Source organism: Giraffa tippelskirchi, chromosome 13 (genome assembly GCF_054371585.1).
Source record: "Giraffa tippelskirchi isolate mGirTip1 chromosome 13, T2T-mGirTip1v1.2.pri, whole genome shotgun sequence".
NCBI lineage: Eukaryota > Metazoa > Chordata > Mammalia > Artiodactyla > Giraffidae > Giraffa > Giraffa tippelskirchi.
Genome location: NC_137287.1, coordinates 33,368,184 through 33,394,006, shown reverse-complemented (window position 1 = coordinate 33,394,006; position 25,823 = coordinate 33,368,184). Strand labels below are relative to the sequence as shown.

The 25,823-nt window shown below is 42.6% G+C and overlaps 1 protein-coding gene across 1 annotated transcript; it reads left to right on the top strand.

Annotated features, from left to right (window-relative positions):
* The first annotated feature begins 89 nt into the window (after positions 1–89).
* On the top strand, positions 90–24,391 carry HAPSTR1 (HUWE1 associated protein modifying stress responses). Its single transcript, XM_081559285.1, has 4 exons — positions 90–707; positions 1,391–1,471; positions 11,422–11,697; positions 23,475–24,391. Exons 1-4 carry the CDS (start codon positions 482–484, stop codon positions 23,717–23,719), a joined length of 828 nt encoding a protein of 275 aa, XP_081415411.1. The 5' UTR covers positions 90–481; the 3' UTR covers positions 23,720–24,391.
* Positions 24,392–25,823: the final 1,432 nt, after the last annotated feature.

The window sequence follows — 25,823 nt, the reverse complement described above, 5'->3', positions numbered from 1 at the left end:
CCCCCAGTCAGCGTGTGGGCGGGGGAGGGCGGAGACCAGCAGCCGCAGAGGCGTCGACGACGACGGCGGCGGCGACGACGACGTTCCTCAGTCTTCGGGGTGGGCTCGGCGGCGCAAGCCGGGCTGCGCGCAGGGTTAGGCGGTTTGCGGCGGCAGCGGCCCTAGGAAGGCCGTGGTGCCATGGCGGGGCGGTAGACGTGCTCGGGCCGGCGAGGCAAGGGGAAGCGGCGTTGATCCGGTCCGCGGCGACCTTCGGCAGGGCCTGGGGGTGGGGAAGCCCGGGGCGGGGGTCGTCCCGGGCAGCGCGGGGCCGCGGGGCGGGGCTCGTAGGCCGTCGGGGTGTAGGAGGCCTGGGCCGCCGCGAGGAGCCGCCGGTCGCTGGGCCCCGCCGCCAGGCCGCTCGACGACGACGCTCCCGCGGGGGCCTCGCCTGAGGAGGACGCGGCCGCGGCGGCGGCGAGGCCGCGGGAGGCCGCGGAGGATGGAGGAGCGGAAGGAGGAGGGCGAGGCCGAGATCCAGGAGCACGGGCCCGAGCACTGGTTCTCCAAGTGGGAGCGGCAGTGCCTGGCCGAGGCCGAGCAGGACGAGCAGCTGCCCCCGGAGCTGCAGGAGGAGGCGGCGGCCGCCGCGCAGCCAGAGCACAAGCAACAGAAGCTGTGGCACCTCTTCCAGAACTCGGCCACCGCTGTGGCCCAGCTCTACAAAGGTGAGGGCAGCCGCCGCCGCCATCTTGCGCCCCCGCGGGGCTGGCCGGCCGTCGGCGGGGGGACAGCCCCCGGGTCGGCGGCTCCGGCCGTCGCGCCGCGTCCCCGCCGCCCCCTCCCCGCAAGATGGCGCCGCGGGAGGCGGGCCCTCGGGAGGGGCTCGGGGGGGGGCGGCCGGGGCCCGGCTCGGGGCGGAGTTGGGGGGCGTCCTGGCTTGGGGGCCGTTCCCTCGGCGGGGCTTGGGGAAGGGGGCCCCCCGTCCGCTTCTGAGGCCCGTTCGCCGGCGCCCTCCCCACCTCGGGACCGGGGAGGGCGAGGGAGGAGCCCCCGGTCACAAAATGGCGAAGGGAGGAGGCCCTGGGGCCCTTTTGTGCCGCAGCCGGCCTCGGGGCGGGGACTGCGAGGGGCCGCCTCCCTCCGCCGCGCCTCGGCCCCGTGCTGCGCCCCCCTCGCCCCCCGCCCCGAGCTCCGGCGGCTCCCCGGGCGGCCCCGCCGCCGACCCCCCCTTTCTCGTCGGGCCCACCACCCCGCGCGGGATCCCGAAACTTGAACAAAATGGCGAAACCTAATATGGCCGTTCTCGAGTGATTGACGCCCAAGTTTCATCGCTTGTAATCTTTCTCTTTCTCTTTGTGTGTTTGTGTTTCTTTTTTTTTTTCTCCGTCTTCTTTTCGTCGTTTTTCAGACCGGGTGTGTCAGCAGCCAGGACTTTCTCTGTGGGTTCCCTTCCAAAACGCAGCCACCGCCGTCACGAACCTCTACAAAGGTAAAGAACCTGCGGCCTTGCCGCTGGCTGGGGGGGGGCGGGAGGAGGGCAGCCAGCGTCCGGATTTCAGTTGGGTGTTCTGAGTGCAAGGGCCGACTCGACCTCGATCGCTGGAGTGTTTCCTGCTCCCGGAATCCAGCCACTTAAGTCTCAGTAGCTTGCAACTGGAGGATTCCGCTCGTGTGATGTCATCTCCAGATAACGGGGTCTCATCTGGGGTCATTTGGCCCCCTCGCCCCTCGGCAGCATTTGGCGGTGTCTAGGATACTCTAGGGGGCTTCCGCGATGGCTCAGTGGTCAGATGCAGGAGACATAGGAGACTCGGCTTCAATTCCTGGGTCAGAAAGATCTGGAGAAGGAAATGGCAAGCCACTCCAGTATTCTTGCCTGGAAAATCCTCATGCACAGAAGACCCTGGCGCGAGCCATAGAGCCGCAGAGAGTCGGACACGACTGAGCACGTCTGCAAGGGGCACGTTAATGTCATCACTGGCAGGAGGCTTGCTGCGCATGAGACCGCCTACCAATCCCTACCCCAGGTCCCAAATGGCAGTAGTGCCCAAGTTGGGAGGCCCAGCACTCCAGCCGTCCAGACATGCTGTTTGGGCAGCCGGGGAAGAAGAGTTTGTCTCAAGGACAGAGGTGGGAGGGAAACTTGTTTTTGGAAAAGGCTCTCGTGGAAAGCAGTTTCCTGCAGGCACTACATTTAAGTGCATTGGAAATTAGCTAGTTGGAATAATCTGTGCTCACACGAACATGCTGCTGTTCCCTAGCAACTGCATCAAATACTTGCTTTCAGAGCTACCTTCTATTTGATATCTCATTGTAGGTAGGAAATCGGATCAGTTTGAGTTGATTTGTGTTTTTTGGTAGTGCCTTTATGCAGTTAATCCCCCCCCCCCGCCCCATACGTGCGTGAATATTTTTGCCCATTGCACACTCAGTAACGGGTTTAGATTTTGTGTATTATTCGATTTTTGAAGATTTGGAAATTTGGGTTTGTTTTTTGGCAAGGTTTCTGTGGAAAAAGAAATTGAATTTGAGTGTTAGTAAAAATGCAATTAAATGCTTTTAAACGGCTAGAAACTGATAATTGCAGTAAGCTTTGTGCATTTCAGAATTATCAAAATGGGTTGAAACAGGCTGTGGAGCCGACTTGATTCTCAGATTTTCATTCTTGTGTAAGAAGGAGCAAATTAAGATAATATTCTTAGGGGAAAAAAATCCTTTATTTTGGATTTCCGGGGTAGATCTTGCAGTTTTTTGGGATGGTAATTTGAGAATGTAAGATTAAACTGGTGAATGAAATGTTAATTTCAGGGAATGAGGAGATAACAGTCCAGGCTTACTGAGAAAAGGGAAACAATTATAAATGGTGTCCCAGTGGTCAACTTTGATTTTATATAGCTGATATGCTTAAATTTTGACTCTTAGGATCCATTACTATTTGAGGGTTTTGAACATTCTCTGGAGTTGCTCTAGGTTTCACCCAGACAGGAAATTTTGAAATAATACTTGGAGCTCATTTCTTGGAAAATTCCAGTTTCTGGGAGTATAGTTTACATACAGTAAAGATCATTCTTTGAAGATGTGTAAGTTGAATTTGACAAACACTTTGTTAGTGAACAATATATCTATCCCCTCACTCTTCCTCCTGGCAAGTACTGATTTGATTGTTGTATGTATGGTTTTTGTGTTTCTTTAATTTAGCAAATAGAACCCTATATCGTGGAGCCTTCTGTGACTGGCTTTTTCCATTTTCCATAATGTTTCTGAGATACTCCATTGAGTTCCCATTGCTGGTATTAACAGACAGTTCAGTGCTTCCCCCCCCCCTTTCTGATTAGTGTTCTGTTGGGTGGAGGTGTCACAGTGTATCCACTCAGTTTTAGCAGTTATTTTTTTAGTTTAAGTCCTTTTTATGTGCCAGGTTCTTTGACGAGGCCATACACAAATTTGAATGTTCTATGATTTTAATGCTGTTGGTGTGCTCCTGGAATTTATCTCCTTAGGACTATAGCTGGCAGTTTTCTTTAGTGTTAATTCTTTATATAAAAAATATGGACTTAGAAGCTGAACTCTGAAATAATCCCTAATTTACTTGATTTGCAAATGCTTCTTACAGTGTACTAGTTTGTTTCTTTGTTCAGGAAACTTGATGAAAGACACTGAATTTCTTTTTAAACACACATGGAATTCTTGCATTATTGCAAATGCTAGATTGTCAGTCCAGCCTTAGTTTTATTTTTTACCCTATTTCTGTAAAATGAAATATATCCCCTTTTACCTGAGGAGTGGTTAATTGTGGTTTGTGGAATTTGGTTGTGTAGCAGCATTATTGTTTGTTTAGTTGATTCAAGGAAAGTGTGGATGAGCTCTGCAGATCGTCACATTCTTCCTCCTTTTCAGGGTGTGGTCTTCAGAGAACAAGAATGCAGCTGTATTAATAATTGAGCACTTTAAATAGAATCAATAAAATTAGCAAGGTAGTGTCACAGTACATGCAGCTGTAAGTAGTGGTAAATTTAGTCACAGTTCTGATTCAATATCTAAATGTAATTTCCGGGGGGGGGGGTGGAGACAGTCACAGTTCTGATTCAATATCTAAATGTAATTACCAGGAGGAGGGGAGTGGGTGGGTGGGGAGACGGTTTTGAGGGATCCCTGTAAATGGACAGTGCTCTTGTACTTTGTATGATTAAGCGCTTATCTTACAAGCTAAAAATGGCTCATTTTGCCTCACCCAGCCTGGGGAGAGGTTGGCACTTTTACTAGCTTCTTGATAACAGCTACAGTGAGTGCTTAGGAAGGTCAGAATGAGGTAAAAGTCTAGCAGAGGGCCTCTTTTGATTGCCTGTGGGGTTTTGAAACATCTAACATTCAGTTGGTTTGGTTACATGTGGCTGGAGACTTCGAGGAGAGTGAGTTGGGGCGTCCTCAGTGTGGACAGAACTCAATGTGATGGAGTATATGCTTCCTTCCACTTCACATACTAAGTTGGATCAGACATGGGCATCCTTGGAAGGATGAAAAGGGAAGAACATTATGATGACTGGTGGTTATTTTTACTTTGACTTGGTAAATTTAAAGGAAGTGCTGTTTGTTAAATATTCAGTGGGGTTGTGTCCCTGGCTTAGTACATTTTTTTGATATCTACAACTAAAAGGGAGTGAAGTTACTAAGGTAGTTTTTAACTTAGTCCAGGCTGATGCTTACCTGAGAACTGCTTGGTCAAGCCTGTTGTGCTTCTTGAGCCCACCTCCTGTTTCCGTGGCTGACTGGTTTGTATCTCTCCTGACTCATTAATGGGCAGGTGCTTCTCCTGTCAGTAGAGGCTGATGCTGGTGGCCGTCTCCTCGAGGACAGAGCTGTCTCGTGGAGCCTGGTGGTGGGCACTGGGCTCTGCTGGCTCTGCAGCAGCTGCCTGGGAGCCAGTGCTCGCCTGCACCGCCTCTCACCTTTCCCTGTTTGTTACTGCTCTCAGCTCAGCTTTATCACGTCTTTTCTGACTTGTTTTATGTTAAGCTCTTCCACATTTTAAAACTGTGTCTGAAACTTGAGTTGCATACTGACTTCTACCATATGTGTTGAGATTTTATGGTATTGTTTATATTAAATGTTTGTGGTTTTCTCCTCAAAGTGTGCATCTAGCAGTACTTGCAGAAGGCCAGGAGCATCATTATCATGGAGTCTTCTCCATGATGGTTCTAGTTCAGATTTTAGACTGTTCTTTCTACTTAGTTGTATGACCCTGGAGACAGATAATGGAACAAAAACTATTTCACTGTAATGTGCCTTAATTTTCTCAACTGTAAATAGGTTTAAGTACCCACACCTTGGCAACCAAGCTCTTAGTATGGCATGTAGTGAGTCTTCAAGCGAGGACTGTGTTGGTGGTCACAGACTATGTGTTGGTCCTGTTTTTCACGTGATGTTTCTGGCTGTGGGCTGTGCTTAACATGAAGGGAAGAAATTTCCTTCTGTTGGAATAACTTTTGTGGTGTGTCTTCATCTTTCCCTAAAAGGGCTAAATGTAAATAGAATTGGCAGGGGAGAAAAACGGTAGGATGCCCTTTAAAGTCCTTATTTTTGAGACATTTTGATGCCAGATCCTCTATAATATGTTGTTCTCACTTCAGTGTGACCCTCTTGGGTCTGCGTGTGAACTAAAGTGAACAGAACATACTGAAAATTTGTGAACAAGGGGTGTTTAAATAGGTCAGAGAAAGTATAATCTACCTGCAGGCAGATACTGAAGTTTGAGCTTATGTTTTGACTTTGGAGTAGGTTTGTAACTCTCCTGCTACAAAAAACTATTGAGTTTTTAGACTGTTGGGGATTCTCTGGTGGCTCAGAGGGTAAAGAGTGCCTGCAGTGCGGGAGACCTGGGTTTGATCCCTGGGTCAGGAAGATCCCCTGGAGAAGGAAATGGCAACCCACTCCAATATTCTTGCCTGGAAAATCCCATTGATGGAGGAGCCTCCCGGGCTACAGTCCATGGGATTGCAAAGAATCTGACAGGACTGAGTGACTTCACTTTACTTTCAAAGTGTTCAAAACATCTTAGTATGGGTTATGATTGAATACCCAGAATCTTGTTAAGCAGCAGCCTCAGTCATTACTATTATTGTTTATCTGTGACGTTTTACAGAAGACAAGTAGGTTTCTTACGTGTAACTTCTCTGTAAAAGAAGGTTTTGGCTGCAGAGACCAGAAGATAAAAGTCAGCCTGGACACGGATTGGCTGCTCTCTAGCTTGAAGCCTGAGGGTGGGATTGACTGGACCCAGCGGCTCAAGCCTCCCTCCTCCGTAGCGCTCTACTCCCATGTGTGAGCCTGCCCCTCTGGGCTTTGTCATCAGGCTAGTTTCAGTATGTCAGCCCCTGGCGAGGGAAATGGCACCCCACTCCAGTATCCTGGCCTGAAAAATCACACGGACAAAGGAGCCTGGTGGGCTACAGTCCAAAGGGTTGCAAAGAGTTGGACACGGCTAAGCACAAGCACCTCCTGGTATGTTAGCAGCTCACACCTCACATCTTAGGGTCACTCATGGAAGCTTAGAGCCCAGAAGCTTCTTTCCCAGGAGCTGCCCGTAAATGAATTCTGTCTCTTGGCCAGAATTGGGTCACATGGTTTCTCAGAACCAGTAGAATAGCCATAGTTTTGGGGTTGTACAGATTTGTTTGAGATTAAACCAAATGTTTCATCACTTGAGCAAATGTGGAGGAAGCTTTCCCCAGAGCTAGCCAGAGACTTGGAATACCTTTAGGAGAAGGAGGACACAGGCTGGATGGCAGGAGTGGGGCCACTCTCACCCTCCTCCCTGAGTCCTGTCGTTCTTGCTAGGTGAGGATTTCAGTCAGTATATTAGTTACCTAGAAGTTGGTATTTATTTTGGATACTAGGTTACAGAATGGATAGAAATTATTTCCTTAAAACAATTGAAAAAGTTTTATTTTGACATGACTCACAGTTTATTTCTAATGAAACATGTAATATATATTATTTTCTTAGAGCAGAGTAGTTGGTTAGTGCAGGTTTAATTCTAAGTTCAAATGTTTTGTAGTTGTTAGTATTCTTTGGAAATGTGCTTTGGTCTGTCTGATTTCTGGTTTGTAGCTCCTCTAAGGAAATGGAAGATGGTTTCTCTGTTGTTGAGGTAGAAATCTATTGTATAAAGAACTTTTGCTGTCTAACTTTGGGCAAGGCCCTTTGAGCCTCAGTTCCAATTCCTTGTTTATGAAATGGGGATATCTGCTTTAGTTAACTCATGAAATCTGATTATGTCTGTTTCATGCAACAAAGTTTTGCATTTGGTCTCCATCTCAGAAATCATTGATCCTTTGCCTGTTACCCTTGCCAGTGGTGGAAAAATGAGACTAATAAAAATTCTTTGAGTTCAATGTCTGCTACTTTGTTCAGTCGGTAAGTCGTGTCCGACTCTTTTCGACCCCATAGACAGTAGCATGCCAGGCTTCCCTGTCTTCCACTATCACTTTAGCTATTCAGCTATTTAATATAAAAGCTTTTCTTAAATATGAACCAAAGATATCTACTGTTTCCTGTAGGAATCAGTTTGTTTCTTGAATAAGGAAATGAATGTGTTGTGATTAAAGGTTAGATTGACATTTTGATGCCCTTGGGCTTTTCCTAACCTTCACACTTATGGCTGTTTCCTACAGTGGCTTTGGCATCAGTAAAATAGTGTTGGACACAAGACTCCCACAGCTTTCTGTGCTCTGCACTTCTAGAATTTGGTGGTCTAGTTGACAAAGTTCAGATGTATTCAAAGCAGTCTTTGGCTGAGAGCTTTTAGAGGCCATCTTTGAGTGTTTATTATTCTACTAGACTCTAAAGTAACCTGTGATTAAAAATCTAGTCTAGTTATTCCTAAGATTCTCCAATAAGCATTTTATCTTTTCTGCTTAGTTCAGAATGTGATAGAGTTTTATTTTCAACCAAGTAACTCTTCACAACATTTGTTCAGTCGCTTAGTCGTGTCTGACTGTTCCATCCCATGGACACTCCAGGCTCATCTCTCCTCCCACTATTTCCTGGGGTTTGTGCAGATTCATGTTCATTGAGTCAGTGATGCCATTCAACCATCTCATCTTCTGCCCTCTTCTTACCTTTTGCTTTCAATCTTGCCTAGCATCAGGGTCTTTTCCAGTGAGTCGGCTCTTCGCATTAGGTGACCAAAGTATTGGAGCGTCAACATCAGTCCTTCCAATCAATATTCAAGGTTGATTTCCTTTAGTATTGACTAATTTGATCTTGCAGTCCATGGGACTCTCAAGTGTCTTCTCCAGAACCACAGTTTGAATTCTTTAGCGCTCAGCCTTCTTTATGGTGTTAAAGAACTATAGTGTCAACATGATATTTTTGGTTTAAGGAAATGACTGAGATTGGATTAATTTGTGTGGCAGTGTTTGGTTTTGGCTTTCAGGATATGCTGTAATGGTATAAGACCAAATTATGCCCAGACAGTGCAAAAGCATGTACCTGAAGACATTAATGTTGAGTCTGCTTTTCTCCTCCTGTCCCTCTTAGTCTGTAAGAGTCTGTTTACAAAATGCTTAGTGTGTTCTTGGTTGGTTCTGTTGTTGAGACTTGTGCAGAACTTTTGGAGATGAAATGATTGGTCAGTATTTTAAGAGGTTCACAGCTTGTTACATAACTGCTTTCAAAACTATGAATATTGAGTTTTTCAACTTTGTTCAGCTCTGATTAAAGCATCAGCCCTTTGCAGATCTGACTTTTGGGATTTGCTCATGTCCTCAATCAAAACAAATCACAGCTCTTTATTCCCAGGATTGTCAGGTTTTGTTTTCTTTTTTTTTAAACCACCTCGCGTGATTCCTTCCTTTGGCTCTTGAGTTTTGTATCAAGTTCAGCCTTTCTTATTTGCTGTTTTGTCAGGTGTACATTTACATGCCTGGTTCATCTTACTTTGTGCTATCCATGCTTGCTTCACTTGTTTCTTGTACCCCTTTCATGCTTTCAACTTTTTCCCTCTGTACTTCCAATTCTGGGCTACCCCTGTTTGGTTCTTGAAAAATAAGATTTCTTGGGTCATTTTTTGTGGAAACAGAAACTTCTCTGGTTAAGAGCTTGATTACAACAACACTTTTAGGTAGGGCAGGTTTGTAGAAACCTGGTTTCTTGTAGATGCATCACACTGGACAGCTACCCTCACTTTTGTGGTCGCATGGGGTGGGATTAGTTTACTCAATAACTTAATTTCTCTTGAAAGTGCTTCCAGTTCTTTCAGAATCACTTAGGGTCTACATGCAGCCTTACAAGGTCATCTTAGAGATGATCCACCCTTTATCTAAGGTTAGCTTCATCTAAGTCTTTAAGAGATGGGAAGGCACTTATCCTCTTAAATGCTATTCACTTTTAAAATGGGGTTCATGCTTTGTTTTGTTTATGATAAAATGAGAAATCAGAAGATACTGATTCACACTGTAACTTGGGCATACCAGTAGTGAGACACTGGAGAAATCATTCAAAAGTAGCTTTTATATCTGTAAAATTAGAAAGTTGTGATGGAATCTATTACTACTCCCATGACCATTTGTTCCATTTTTCTTTTTAGCAACAAGAACTGATCATCTGCTAAGGAATAGGCCTTATTATAAAGTTCTGTTTGTGCTACCCTGTTGCTTTTTTTTTTAATATTATTTGGCTCTGCAGGGTCTTAGTTTGGCTTATTATTTGGCTGTGGGCTCTATCTAGTTCTCCAACCAGGGATTGAACCCCAGGCCCCTTGCATTGGGAACCCAGAGGATTAACCCCCTGGACCACCAGGGAAGTCCCCATCTTTTTTAATAAAGCAAATTCATGCAGCTTGGGAACCTCTGTAATGTCTGGATTGTTGCCTTTCTGAGACACAGCTCTTTATTCACTGGTCTGCTTATCCTTTCAGCATCTACTTTAGATGTAGCAGATAAAATTAAAATCAAAGCCAGGAAAAGTAATAGAGGAATGATTCTGTGTGTTAAATGAGAATTTGTACTTGGGGAAAGGAACCATCGTCTCTAATGTCATTCAAGATATATTAGTGATTTTCCTGCTAACATAACAGCTCAACTAAAAATAAATTGCAGTAACATAAATTCCCAGGTATTTTTCTTTCAACTGTAAAGCCACTAAGGGGCAGGCATTGTGGTTTTTCTTTTTTTTTGGCCTAGGGACAGGCCTCATCTTACTGAAGTTTTGGGTTTAGTGTGTACAGGGGGCAGTATCTACAGGGAGGTGAGGAGACCAGTCTGAGAGGTTTTAGGACAGGGTCTTTGGGGTATGGTTAGAAGTTACAGAAAACTGTTGGGAACTGGAAGCATAATGAAAACATTCCTGGGAAAATGAGTGTGGCTTTTTGTTTCCACAGTGCTATTTGGTTTTGGTGACTAGTCAGTCAGTATTAGTTTTCCCTTAAATTTTTAAAATATCTGCCACGGCTTTTGTGTGTTGAGTCATGTCCGGCTCTTTGTGACCCCTGTCCTCTGTCAACGTGGGATTTCCTCTGGCTCTATCCATGGGAGTTCCCAGGCAAGAATGCTGGAGCGGGTTGCCATTTCCTCCTCCAGGGGATCTTCTCACTCAGGGATTGAACCCCCGTCTTTTGCATCTCCTGCATTGGCAGGTGGATTCTTGACCACTGTGCCCCCTGGAAGCCCTGCTCTTGCTTTTAGTGTTTCCAGTTCTTGGTGCTGAACCGATCAGTAGGAGCACATATCTCAAGTGACACAGTACTTGCAAGGAGAGCACAACCTGAGTGGTTTGTGGCAGTGTTCATTCATTGGTTGAAGGATGCGAATGCTCCTGGATAGAACTGCTGAGAATCCGTTTTTCTGAGAGATGAGCGTATAGCTTGGTGGTTGGGACCCACGGACTCGACCAAACGTCTCAGCTCTGGAACTCTGCGGCCACCTGGTGCCTGTTTCCCTAGCTGCAGTGAGGGGACAGGAGTGCAGGGTATTCATGTGGGGACAGCAGTGCAGGGTATTCGTGCACCTTTCCTGTCAGATGAAGCTGCACAAAGCACCAATAAACATGTTGTGATTTACCCCTTGTTAGCATTATTAAATAAGCTAGGTTGCTTAGATTAAGTAAGCTTTTCAAGGAAACATTATTAAAATGGTAATAATTTGGCTAACAATAAGTAGTCTCTCTTTTTATCTGATTTTTTTTTTTTTTTTTTTTTTTAAGAACAAGACAGAAGTTCCAGGATTGTGTGATGTGTTTACTGAATTTAGGGCTTTGTGATTAGGTGTTTATATAACATTTTAAACATGAGTGAAGTTCAGTGGAATAAATTACTGATAGACTAAAGAGCCCCCTACTTAATGATACTCATTTTGGTGAACTTGTTAAATGCTTTTCTGTAGGAGGGAAGGCACCTTGGCTCTACTGATAATCATGTATCTTTTTTTTCTTTTTTTCTAACAGAAAGCGTGGATACTCATCAGCGAAGTTTTGATATTGGAATTCAGATTGGCTATCAACGACGCAATAAGGATGTGTTGGCTTGGGTTAAAAAGCGCAGAAGAACTATTCGTAGAGAAGATTTGATCAGCTTCCTGTGTGGAAAGGTTCCTCCACCACGAAACTCTAGAGCTCCCCCAAGACTGACTGTAGTGTCCCCTAACCGAGCTACTTCAACGGAAACTAGCTCATCTGTAGAGACTGATTTGCAACCCTTCCGGGAAGCCATAGCTCTGCATGGTAAAGCCGTTTAAACATATTTCTTTGGAAAAATGGTTAAGAGTGTGTCTGTGGACCCAATTTCACATTTAGGTTTAGATCCAGATATACTGTCTGCTTTTTGTCTATGATAGTAACTACTTGCTCTAGAAATGTTTAAATAGAATGTAAGCTAAGAACTTACATGGGCAGTTTTTGAATGTTAGCCAGCCTATCCTAAAAACTGTTTTTAGAAAGTTAGTTTGAGCTGATTGGTGTTATAATAACTGCATCTTTTGCAACATTAATTAGAACTCATTGCTTTACACTTCTGTTGTACATACTCTCTTACTGTTCTGAGTCAAAGAGGAAGTTCTTGTGTCTTAAGAATTCTGTCACATTTATAACTGCCTGGAGAACCTAGTCAGTGACAGGCAAGTAAGGCAGGTAACTGGCGGGGTGGTCCTCATGGGAACTCCCTTTGTTACCTTAGGTTATTGAGTGCCTGCAGAGGGTGAGTGCTGATGGACCTGAGAAGGAGAGAACAGATGTGAAATAGTTATGTTGACTTTCCTTAACATCTGTTGTCCTGAGAGCCTTGCTTGATAGTCAGGACTGTCAGAGGGCAAGTCTATCTCCATCTCCCCAGGTCAGACCTGCTGTCAGATGGCCTTCTTGGCTGAAAGGTTTAAGTTTGGAGAAGCCTGGGGAATGTAGTCAGTAAGTCTGTTGTTGCTTGTTCTCTAATCCAGGCTTCCAGATAGAAATGGGAGAAGTATTCTATAGGTCATTCAATACTGCTGTAAAAATATAACAACAGAATAACGAGGCTTGGTGTTGAAGCCAAGATGAAAACATGGATTGTGCAAGTGACTACGCAGATAGCAGTAATTAGTGAGTTAGGTCATGAGTCTTGTTAAAAGTTAACATTTCTGGGCCACAGTGTAGGTCATCTAAAATAAAGTAACCTGGTAATAAGAAGTGGGATACATACAAAGAGCTTTTATATTATCGAAGCGTTAATGCTTACAGAGATTCTTTTTCTCTTTGGCAAGCATTGATTCTTCATACCTAAAACCCCATTCAGAACATGGACTTGGGGAAAGTGTTGTTATTTTTCCCCCCTCCTGATTGTGAGTTTATGATCAGTTAAAAACACAAAAACATTTTATTGCAAGAAAGTCCATGATGTATGGAGGCAGTACTTAAGACTGCTTGCTGTTCCTAACATAGTGGAATTTTTGAAACTCAGGCAAAATAGATTGATCTGTTCTATTCGAATTAAGAGTTTCACATCTTTTACCATTAAGTTTGGAAAAAATGACTAGATATGTACAGTTTGTCAGATTAATTGTAGTGCATGTTAGTATTTGATGTAGTTGTGTTTCCTTAAGCATTGATTTTCTTTGTCATCCAGTGGATTTATGATTCATTCCATATTTCTCTTTTAAGAGTCTTTTTTTTCCTGTATTATACTCTTATAGAAGACAGTTTTGAGAAACATAAATGCCACTCTTGCTATAAAATCTTTACTGCAGTTGTACACATTGTAAAAAGGACAAGCAGCAGCCCACCTCCCACAACTACTATATTCTCCAACTCCCATTGCATTTTCTTAAATTGAGTTTGTTCAACTTTGTGGTTTATTATTTTACTGAACTTTGGGAGTTTTAGTAATGATGTTATTTTAGGAAGGTACCATTTATAATTATGATTTGTGTTTAAATTGTGAGGGTTTTAAAAAGTTCAATTTTAAAGTTATCTAAAAAAATAACCTTCCACTTTTATAGATTTATGAAGTAGTGCCGATACAGAATATATTGGATTCCTAGGGTTCATGCACTGAATTCACATAGTTAAAACATGAAGTTGCAGTGCAGTAATAGAGCAACTTGTAAAGATTATAAAGAAATTACGGAGTTTTGTGCTCTTTTGGTTTTAAAGGACATCCATGAATTGAGAATGCTAGACTGAATTGAGTATTTTGAGCCATTTAAATGATTTCTAATAATAGGGCATTGTTAACTAAATTGCAAATTGGATTAATGGCTAACTTTGTAACCTGGTGTCCTAATGATCTGATTTATTGAATAGTTTGTAAATTGAAGTCACAACTATTCAGATATTTGGAAATACGTTTGGAAGTATCCTAATTAGGGTGCATGCTTGTCAGAATTTGGTTTTGCATATTATTTTCATTGCTTGATCTATGAAGTGTGAGGTCAGATTGAAGTTCTTGGGGATCTTTGGAGGGAGAGGCTACATTTATGAAGTTTTGGGGTCCCGGGGGAAGTAGGAAAAGAATTGAGTCTGACTTTAAGTTTCTAATCAAAGCAAACATTTGTGTATGAGGTCATGTTTGTTTATTCTTATCCACAGACAACCTCAAGTCCTCACAAGAGAGGACAGTTTTACTCTTGTATATATATATTTTTTAATCAGCTTCTAAATTCTCACTTCCACCCATGCTCCCATATATGCTTAAAATATGTTCTTTATTTGAAGAAAAATGGCCAAGACATAATTGTAGAGTATTTCATGTTAGACAGTGAGGGTCTAATGATAAGGTCCTTTGATAAATACCCCTTATAACTTTAGACTTAAATATGCAATTGCAATTAAAAGTGTTGGGTTGGCCATAGATTCTTTAAATGAACCTTTTGGCCAACCCAGTACATCAGTTAATAGCTATCAAACAATTTCAGTCAAAACTGTCAGCTAATGCTTATTGAGGTTTAAGGAATATAATTTTGTGCTTTATTTTGGCACTTGTTTGCAGCATTATGTTGTTCATTTTCTCTGTATATGATTTGTCCTCATCTGGATACTAAACTCACAGAAATCAGAGAAATGCATATGCACTTGCTATGTTGATTTCTCCTGTTCTTAATCATCCTTGTCTTAAAGAATATTATCTAAAATTTACTGGGAACTGAATTCATAGCTGACACCTTGTTTTTACGTAAACAGATTGCAGATAGACCAAAGATCATCTGGACCATTTTGTGGTTCCCTGCCTGTCTTATGATTCTTAGCTATCCTTTCTCTTCTAGAAATTTTCTTTTTCTGGTCTTCTCATTAGGCTACTTTGACCTCTGACCTTTCAGTGACTTAGGGGAATAGGTTACATTCCCCTGGATTTAGCTGTTAGCTACCTCCTGCAATCCCTTTAAGGGATTTTTAGTCTTAATTTCTAAAATTTGTCCTTACAGTTTAGATCCTCTCTCCAGACTGCTTAAACATGTATACCCTGTTGTGCCCTGGCCTACATCTCCACCAGGGTATCCCCAGCTACAGCAAAAACATGTTTTTTCTCTCATTTCTGCACTCAGCAGATGTGTATGTGGCAGATACTGTGCAGTCTCTAGGGAATATACGATTGAATAGGGTGCTTTGTTTTCTGTTGAGGCCAGTGCACACTTGGATAATTCATTTTAATGTCATATGTAAGGTGTTCTGGGGTCAGAAAAGAATGTTCCACAGTGTGGTGTAGCGATAAGTTCAGAGAAGGCTCTTCTGGAGGAGGGGAGCCCTGGGCTCTTGGAATCATCTCCTGCCTGCTGTTGTTTCCCAGTCCTGAGTTGACCCATTCTCTAGTCCATCTTTCCTGGGACCACTGGAGTGATGATCTCTCTGATCTTGTTGCTTCACTGAAAAATAACATTTGTTTCCCTGTGGTCTGTAGGGTGAAGTTAGAACTCAGCATGGCATTGTAAGGCCCTTGTCAGTTGATTTGACCTTGGGTCAGATTTCTTAGCCGTATTGTGTCATTATCTGAATACCTTCATGGTTTTCTCTAAGCTTTCTCTTCTGCTTGTTGATCCCTTCAGACTGATGGAACGTCTCCTCCGGGAGGAAGCTTTCCTTCAGTCTCCCTGTTCTCTGGTCTTCCCTGAGCGGGGCATCTTCTCTCCTTGCCCATAGACTGGGGGTGTGGTGGGGCAGGGCTGTGTCTCAGAGCTGCTGGCTGCGACAGAACCTGTACGAGATGTATTCTGAGCCCTAACACGGGGTTCAGAGGTCTGTTAAGTCAACAGAGCAGAGAACTTTTACAGAGAGTTGAGGCTCACAGATTTCCTGGGTGACTGCAGTATGAGGGTGAGGAGAATGGAGAACAGAGCAGGTGTATCTTTGGACTGTTGCACAGTCAGCTCTTCACCCTGAACAGCTGAGACTTGGAGCGGGGCCTGAGGGTGATGAGATACCATTAGAGCGGTCCTTTCAATGTTAAGGTGATGTCAGCGTCCTGCTGGCGGGGGAGGGCTGTCCACATTTACCCAGGGTTATTGCAATCTGATGAAGAAAGGCTTATTTGACTAAAGTAGGCCAGGTCAGTAAATGTTTGAATAGATACTCCAGGTCTGTCGGTCTCCCAAATTCAGTTACCTCTATTTGTACATTTAGGGTTCTTCATGCCTTGCGGTGCCCCCCCCCCCCAGCAGGTTTCTAAGCTTATTTTACTTCCCTAAAGACATTAGAATATGTATGAGTTTGGTATTTCTTCCTGGGGGTTTTCCCCATAAGTGAATCTGGGTATGCAGGCTTGAAGATGAATGGCTTGTGACCTGTATTTCTGGTTCGTTTTAGCAGGAAGAGTATTCAGGCTTTGTACCTAGGCTACATTCCCAATATGACCTTGGGCAGGGTGGCCAACCTCTCCAGGGCAGTCACCTCTGAAAAGGTGACGTGTTTTGTTTGTAAGGCGATACATAGAGTGAGAAGCCAAGCACAGCACCTAGCCTTTACACAGGTAAAGTGTTCTTTACCTTGAGAGGGGAGGACTTCCCGGTTAGTTCCAAGTCCGATGAGCGCCCTGATGGCAATACTCCAAAAACAGGCCTTGGAGCTCAGGTGGCCTTTGAGGGTACTTTGCCTCTCCTTTTAAATGTGCAGTTATTCAAAAGGAAGGGATAATTTAAAATTTAGTGTTAACTACCTGTTTATATTATTACTAAGATCTTGAGCTTGTTTCATGTTTGTATAAACTGGGGAGGTTGGTGGTGGAAAGATTGTGAGCTGACTTGACTTGCCCAAGCTAGTGCTGTGTCTAGAAAGTCTAAGATTGAAGTATAGTTTCCTCAGAGGAGTTTGTTTGTCATCATGGGGATTAGATGAAAAAGGTCCAGAGTTAGAGTGGGGCCCAGGTATGAAAGAGACCTGGATGGGAGAGGATGCTGCAAGTCAGACCTCACTCATATGCTAACTCTATTAAAAACCTTGTTCTCGCTCAGATCATCTCAGAGGTGGTTTTTGTACGTTTCTAGCCCTGGTTCAGACTGTTCCATAGAAATCAGAGACACTTGGGTTTAGTTCCAAAAATCATTTTGATGACATTCTTAATTGCAGTACAGGGAACTAACCCCATTGGGCCTGGATTTGACTCTAAAGTTATTCAGTTCGCACAGGGTGTAGTGTTAAAGAGTAGGTACTGGTGGGGGAACCATTGCTGTCACTGGCATTTGGCTTTAAGATACCTCCCTGCTCAAGTTCAAGTTCCTTCCATGTTGTTCAAACAACATCAGTTTAAAAAAGACAGTGGGCTACTGTGTTTGTAAATACTGAAAGGGTCTTAGGCAAGTGCAGGCAATCTGGCCTTTGATACGATACTGGAGAAATTCCCCCCCTCCACCTTGCCAAAAGGGAAAGGTGTTTTTTTAATTTGATGTTCTTTTGTTTTGTTTTGAGATAATGTGTTGTGCGTTTAAGAAGACATAGTATTTTAATGAGGGTTGGAGTCAAGTAGTTTTAGTCAGGAAACCCTTGTGCGCGTGCGCGTGTGCATGTGTCTGTGTGTGTGTTTTGCTGGCTGACTGTGGTGTTATGAGTTCTCGTTTCTGCAATTAAAATCCTTTTGTGAAAGGTGTGGTCATTTAAAAATGTATATTGTCATTCTGTAGTCTTTCCGATTGCCCAGCATTTACTGAGCACAGTAAACAGCCAGGCATTCTGATTTTCACAGGCTAGTGATAGGAGCAGATGATATTAAAATGAATCACCTAGTCTCTCAAGGAGTTTCTAGCCTAATATAATTGTATTATTAGTCAGTTTGAGGCATGTAATCCCAGGCAATCAGATTGAGGCACAGTTCCATCACTTTAGGAGTTAATAGGCTCCATATCTGGCTTCTCTCTTATGTCTAACAAAGTCTTTTTCTGGCATATGTGGTGATCCTTAGTCTCTTAAATCATTAACGTGCTTGACAAGATTCTTGGATCTGGAGAGACTGAGTGTAGGGCCTTAGAAGAAAAAGGCATTCATTTGAACTGGTATTCAGGGATATAAGGTTAGGTAGACATCTTTACCTAGAAAAAAAATGTAAGGCAGATTCCTAATTTGTCATAAAATGGTTCCTTGCTTTCTCTGGTGGTTTGGAAAGCTGTGATTTTAGGCAGTATGGACCAGTAGGATTTTGTTTCTCCTTTGAGCGCAGGTTCTGTTGCTTTTGTTATTTTTGTCACAACATTTGGCCTGTGTCTTCCTGGTAATAGTGAGATCTGTACATTTAAGAAGAAATTTGAGGATTGATGCTTGGTTCGTGTCTCTCCTTTTCTATTACTTTTTGTTTCTTCCATTGATAAAGTTAAATACATAGAAACAAACGTTGACACTCACACAAATACTTAGGTTAAGTTCTTTTAAACTGATGGTACAGTATGAAAGAAGCTTCTGGCAGCTTTCAGTTGCACAGAATAGATTAGAACTGGCTTGTGGGGATTTATATCCAATTTTTCAGAATCCCTTTTCCACCTCTTGCCCACGGTAGATTCTTAATAAATGCTTGTTGAATGTTACATTCTGCATCTTCCTGAAATTACAGAACTGTCAATAGTTATTTCACAGTAAATGTTTGAAAAACTTATTTGGGAATTAAGATGTAAGAGATTAATGCACCAAAAGCAAATCTCATCTCTTAATTGCTTTAAATTGATTATTTAAAATAATCTTCTTTAATGGAAACTCTTCTGAAGGCTGGAATTTTTTAATTATAGCTTTTGTTCAGACCAGCCTCTGAGAAGAAAAACAAGGCAATTAAGATAACATTAAATTTTTGATGAAAAGTTGGTATTTTCTGTTTATTAAGATTAGATATTAGCTACTGAAGTTTCTTGGAGATAGGGCTTAACTAAAGCTTCCAGCGTTAATGATACAAAACTTACGAATTTGCAGTAAAATTTTCTTGGACACTTTTTTCATTGAGGTGAAAAAGGAGTCCATGTAGCCATGCCTTAAAGCCAGTTTACTCACCTAGTACTTCCTTAATAATCCTGGTAGTTGTGAAACAGTTTTAACATTTAATTTTTTTCACTAGTTTTCTGATTTAATAATACTGATTTCTTGAAAGATTTGAAAATTTCCAAAAAGTGAAAAATTCAGTATCTTGCTGTCCCACTTTACAGAGATAACTGCAGTTAAATGTTTGGTGCATTTTCTTCCAGTCTTTTTTTTTTCAATGTATAAATATTAAAATAATTTCATAGCTGAGATCATACTGCGTATATGATACTGTATCTTGCTTTTTTCATTTTAACGTCGTGAGCATTTTTCCCATGGCATTAAAACTGTCTGAAAAATTGAAAGCATTTTGGGCTGTCAGCATAACTGAAAATGTTTTCTTGGTGTGACACATGTATCTTTGTAATTGGTTTGATTTAGTGTGCTTTACTTCAATAAAAGTTCAGTATTACAATTCACAGATTGGGGTGGGGAGTGGTATCTACTTCAAATTACCCAAGTCTTCCTAGTAGAATGCACTTCTCCATGCTTGAACTTCTGCCCCCTGTGCACTTAAAACACGACATTTACACACATTGCTTACCTAAAACCTCAGAATACAACTTTGTGCAAAGGGAGTGTTTTCCATTTGAATAGTGCAAGTCATTTCAAATGCAAGAATGCCAGCTTCTTAGGGCTCACAGTCAGGATGTTAATCAGTTGGTCCAAGTCGTGGGGATTTCACATCCCCCTTCTGCCCGAGATGAGAGAGCTGGTGGCGCGCAGACCTGCCCGAGGGTCCTGGAGCTGCGCTGAGTGGATCCGCGGGTAAACAGTGAACGGTCGGGCGGCCAGCGGAAAGGGTAGAGGCCGCCTCGAGGCCACTTCCAGGGCTGCGGGTCGGAGGAAGGGAAGCTGACTGGGCTCTGCGTTTGCTCTTTGTGCCTCTGTGTGACCTAACTATGTGCTGGTAAACTGGAATTACATGTAATTAATTCTGAAAACAGGATTTTCTTATGACCCTGAGCATGACCTTGGTATGAAAATTATAGTTATGTGCTACTTTTAACAATTTGCCATGTAACCTAGATTCCTATAACCTGGACTGTAACTTTTGTTTTCGCTCCTGTGGGAGCTTTCAGAGTATGATTAAATCCTCCGAATTGTTTTTTTTTTTTTTACCCCCACTCCTGCACTAATCATTTAAAAGGAATGCAGACACTCTTTAAAACGATTAAGTTTATCTTGTATTAAGCAATGGAGACTTTTCTGTCTAATCATACTGCTTGTTCTACTGCTTTTTGTCAATTGATATTCCCATAGCCCTTTTGAAAAAGTATGTTTTTGATAGAAATTAAGTCGTATGCCCTTGGGCCATACAACTTAGTTTTTAGTTCTGAAGCATGTTTAGATTCTCTGTACTTGTATAGGCCTGTGATTGTTTATGTGGCTTAGCTAAGGTTTCCTAAAGCATCTCCTAGTAGCTGTCATTGGTTTATAAAATAAAATTTGGGTTGTTTAAAATACATATATTTTTGGTTGTTAATCTTAATTTTTTTGTTTGACCCTTGTGATGAAAAGTCTTCTTTTGGGGAAGATTAGTTAAGTTAAACCTTGAATTTTCACTGCTGAGGGTAGAAAATAAAATAGATAATGTTGCACATTGTGACTTCTGCTTTAGCTGTTGAACTAAGCCCAGGGTCATTCATATACCCAACAGAAAAAAAGATTGTGGTTTTCTGGAAGTTACTGGGGGAATTTTCAAAAGGACCGAATTGACGTTTTAAAATCTCTCTTCTTTTTTCATGGAGGATAGCAGTTGAAGCATTTGCTTGAGGTGACTCTTCACTTCTGATGGAGCGTTTTATGAGCCTTGAATGTTAAACATACAGCTACGTGGCTCCTACATTAACAGGAAGGTCATTAGAGCAGAGTTGGTTCTTTCTGGGGTCTCAAATGCTCAGGGGATCCCGAGTTTAATTACCGAAATAGCCCAGTTTATTGCTGAGGGCCTATGTTTTGCAGCAATAATTACCTTAGAATCTCCTGCGTTATGAAACAGGTATGAAAAGGTTGTCTCAAGTATGTGGACACTTGTCAGTAATATGTTACAGGCTGCGAGATTAGGAAAAAAGGCACAGCTGTCCCCCTCAAGGGGTTTAGTCTTGATGGAGAACTTAAAGACAAAAGACCAAACCCAGCAAATTGGAAATAATTGAGTGTTAACTTCATGACAAAGACATAAGAGATCCACGTGGGTGTGTTTCCTGACATTGGAGAGGTGAATAAACATCAACAGCTTTGGATTTCAGAGTGAGGGGTAAGGCCTTGAAGCATTCTGTTATGTGCCAGACACTATGTTCAGTAGATACAGATGAAAAGACACTGTCTATGGGACGAGATGAGCAGTGGTGCTGTGCTATGTGACATCAGCCCAGGGTGTTCCTTTCCTGTTTTACTTTATTCTAATAAAGTTGTGTGAGCTGGGGAAGAAGCAGTGCGGGTTTTTCTCTGAAGGTGTTAGATTTGAGAGGGCCAACAGGTAGTTAGAAATACCAATGGGCCCTTGAGCTCAGGAGAAAGGTCTGTTCCTGTGGCACCAATGTGGAAAATGATTCCTGTAGGTAAGCTTCAGGGGCCAAGGCTCTTAACTGGCTGACATCAGCCAGATGGATGGAAGAGAAGGCCACTGAAGAAGGAGCGGGCAGGCTGAGAACAGGAAAGAGGAGAGGTAGGAGAACCGGGCAAGTTACCCAGGACGGGAGGCAGAGGTGGGAGGGACCTGGGCTTCACGCAGTGGGGAGCAGATGTTGGAAGGCAGTTGCAGACCAGGCCGTTTTTAGGAACCGCAGATGAGTTGATGCTGGGAGGATGGGATTGAAGAGAGCAGAAGGGAGAGGAGCCACAGAGACAGACTACGAGGTAGGCCGGGACCCTAAGTTCCTGAGGCTACTTCCATGCTGAAAGAATTGAGACGTGAAGAGGTGGATAGAGTTTGGAATTTAGATTCTGCTTTCGTCTTGGGTCCTGGCTTTTGCTTGCTAGCTGTGTGACCTCTAGTAGCTTACTTATTAACCTTTTAACATTGGTTTTTCATCTGCAAAGGGAGAGGATACAGATCCCATAGGGTTATTCCAAGGATGAAATGAAAAAGTGCTCAATACAGTGCCTGACCCAGGAAGTACTCCAATATTAGTGTGTTTATTTATTTTTAATAGGCACTGGTCTTGGAAAGGCTTAGAGCCAATGAGAGATGAGGTCAGATTTCCCCTGGCCACCAGCGGAAGGGCAAGAGGGTGCTGCTTCTGCCCAGAGGGCAGTGAGAGGACTGGTTGGTTCCTGCAGGAGGGAGTTAAGAGCAGTTTAGAAAGGGAGGTGTGGGCAGCAAAGGGTACCTGGGAGGTGGTCGGGGCCTAGGAAAGATTGGAGGACGTTCACGGGCTATTTGTAGAGTGAGAACAGTGTCAAAGGGAATTTAAACGCTTTGGTGTGTGGTAAGTGGAAAAAGGATTCTCTGCTCCCTAATGATCAAATTTAAAGTACATTTATGGGGTAAATTATAATGGGTCCCTAGGAAATCAACCACTAAGCTGACTTGTTAAGATAGGAGTCCTGTTCTTTGCCAATGTTGATTATACTAGATCGTATCAGTTCAGTCTAGCAATGAAGAAATCCATTATGAGACTCAGATAGCCCAAGGGGGAGTTTGTAAGAAGGAAAATCCAGTGAAGTCAGGTTATTGAATTCAATGCTGTGTCATGTCTCCTGGCCCCTCTCATGCCTTTGACAGGTGTATCTCAAGCATTTAGAAGGAGAACATACATTTGCCTCCTTTAACTGTTGAGGGGTCTAAGGAATGAGTGGCCGACCATGCATGCTAAAATGCTCTGGATTTAGTAACTCTTAACCTTGAAGGCAAGGCAGCAGGAATTTTTGTACCACCCTTGCTTTCCCCCCTTCTCTGAAGGAGTAGAGATGATGTTGAGTTAGGCTGTCCCGAGTACAGTCCAGACCTTGGGGTGAGCATGTAGGTTGATTTGTCCAGGGCAGAATCACTTTGTATCTGATGTCCAAGGATCATTTTTAATAGTTAGGGACCGCTTTTAAGGCTCAATAGTTATTGTTTCAGATGCTCAATTATAAAGTCACTTTATAGAGATGACAGAGTTGAGTCCACCCAGGCCTGGAAAGGACTGCAGGCTCCCTTGTGCACGCGCACACAGCCGAGGGATCTGTTGGCACGAAGAGAAGACAAGGAAAATGTTCTGTTTAAAGCCAGCACCTCCTTCCTCAGCTCTTCAGTTACAGATAGCGCTTAGCTCGTAGAGTAGCTGGTGGGATTTCCTGATGGATTTGTACACCTAGCAGGGTGCCTGCCATATAGCATAAGCTTCCAATAATTGGTAGTTACCTGGATTGTAAATATTGGTTAGTATTACCAGATGATTCGTTCCTCTAGGAAAAAAACCGCTCCCCCGGTGAACCCCTTTGCGAGGAAAGTAGGCAGACCTCCTTTGACGCGATGACGACGTTGAAAGTAAAAGTGGGTTGCTTTCAAGAGGGTGGAATAATCGAGCAACTCTTAAAACCTTTTTTCTTCTTCCTAGGTCTTAGTGGTGCAATGGCTAGTATAAGCGTGCGTTCGAGTACCCCAGGCTCTCCTACACATGTAAGCAGTGGATCGAATGCTAGTCGAAGGAGAAATGGACTCCATGATGTCGATTTGAACACTTTCATATCAGAAGAAATGGCACTCCACTTGGACAATGGTGGAACTAGAAAGCGTACCTCAGCCCAGTGTGGCGATGTCATTACAGACTCACCAACCCATAAACGCAACAGAATGATCTAAACTGCAAACATTTTTCACACCCACCATGCTGCTTGAAAGCCACTTGATCCTCAACATATTACTATTATTGCAAAGGAAACATATGAGGCCATCTTCCATTGTTCACTGTTTAAGACAAGTGAATCCTATAGTGGTTGCCATAAAAAGAAAGTTCTAGGTATTTATAGTAGATGCCTCTTGTAACTATGGCTTTCTTAAAACTATAATCCTAGCAGAGGACATCAGATACCGTGTAGTAGGATCTCCTCATAGGCAAACATATATCCGTTTCAAGGCTAAAAGTGACCTTAACTGTATTTATTCTCAAAGGGAAAGGAAATATCAGATGTTTATTTGGTTATAGAATGGTTTTTTGGGGGTGGGGGGTGGGGTCCATTTCCTGCTGTGTTGAGTATTTTGCTTCAACAGTATTGCCAGGTTCCTAAAATTGTCTAAAACACTCGATTTGGCTTCCTCGTCAAATCTCCAGGCTTCCATTTTTGCAGCAGCACTATACCACACACCTGGTTTCTCTCTAGTAACAGTGTGCAACTTTGAATTATTATTGAACTGTGCCCTGTTTTTTTAGTTTTTGAAGCAGTCTAATTCTGGTGATTGTGTGATGTAAAGAGGTGCTATGATGGTCATGCAATTAATACTTAATACTGAATCAATACAGAGAACTTTATTGGATTCACTGTGTGTGTGTTAGTGCTCTAAAAGTAGCAATATTATTAAATTGCCCCCTCCCCCAATTAACCCTATAGTCTTAAAATAATTCATTTTTAAGACAAGTACTACTTCCCAAGCAGGGTACTATCCTTATGGTAAATGTAAACATGTTGACTGCATTCATGGTGACCTGAAGTAGAGAGGTCACAAACTCTTGAGAACGGGCTTCCTTTTTGGTTCAGTATTAGTGAGAGGGAGATGGGTGGTGGGGGAGGCTCGGCATTGTAGTCTTTCATATTCTGTTTTACGTTTTTCATGAATGTTCTGCTTTGTGCAGCTTCTGTTGGAATGGGTGAAAGAGAAAGGTCTTTTGTCTGCTAATAATGTGATCCCAATTTAAATAGCAAAACCCAACTCTCCAAATCCCTCTCCTAGAAAGTGCAGTTTGGAATCTCATTCTGGGAAAAGATGGAATCGCATGGAAGTCCTCTAGATGTTAGGTTAGACCTAAATAAAAGTTCTCAATAGATTCCTCTTTTGAGTAATTATAAGACCTCTTGTAGCTACAATGTTTTAGAGCATGTTTCATCTTTATTTTTAATATCTTGAACTGAATGGTAGTCTTTTTTTAGATGAAGAACTGATGTCAGCCTGCCAGGTACTGTAATTTATTCTACCATATTATTTTATAAATATATATATATATATATATCAAGTAGGACAGTGAAAATGTTTCCTTGCAAACTTATAGTTCAGTATCAGTTACTTCTGTTTTTTATCCTTTAAAGACTATTGCAAATCAGTGTAAGGGTTTTTCCAGTAATTACTTACAGCACTTTGTTAATGTTTGCAGTTTCTCCGGCCATTTAATAATCTTTGAAGAAATTTTGCTAAGTTCACCATAATAATTGACGGGTGGGATGTGAATGGAAATGTGTGAACTGGAGTTCTATATTCACTATAGATAGAACCCTTATTTAAAGAAAGTCAATTCCATGCTAAACCTGGGAATGAAAGTGAGGCATTTCTAAATTTTTGCAAAAGTGGATTTTTTTTTTTAATATGATGGGAAGAATTACAGCAGTTTATCATTATCCCGGAAATGGGCAAGCCTATGTATTCTCAATACTTATCACTTCCCTTTGGAATATACCAAGAAATGCATTTGGAGTTATCTTTGTTTTTCTAACTTTGTTAAATTTAGATTCTGGAATTGGGTTTGACGGTGTGAAGCGTTGCTCACAAGAGGTCAGAACTCCTTCCTAAAGGTTTTTGAGGCTGAGGAACACATATTTAATCTCCCCTTTATGCCTTGGTTCTAGTTCCTCTTTCCAAGTTAGTAATAAAAAAATTTTTTGGTGGTTTTTGTTTTAGTTGGTGCTCTGAATATCAGTACCCTTTACTCTGAATTGTCAAATTTTGATAAAACGTGCCATTTTCTTTGGTAAGAGAA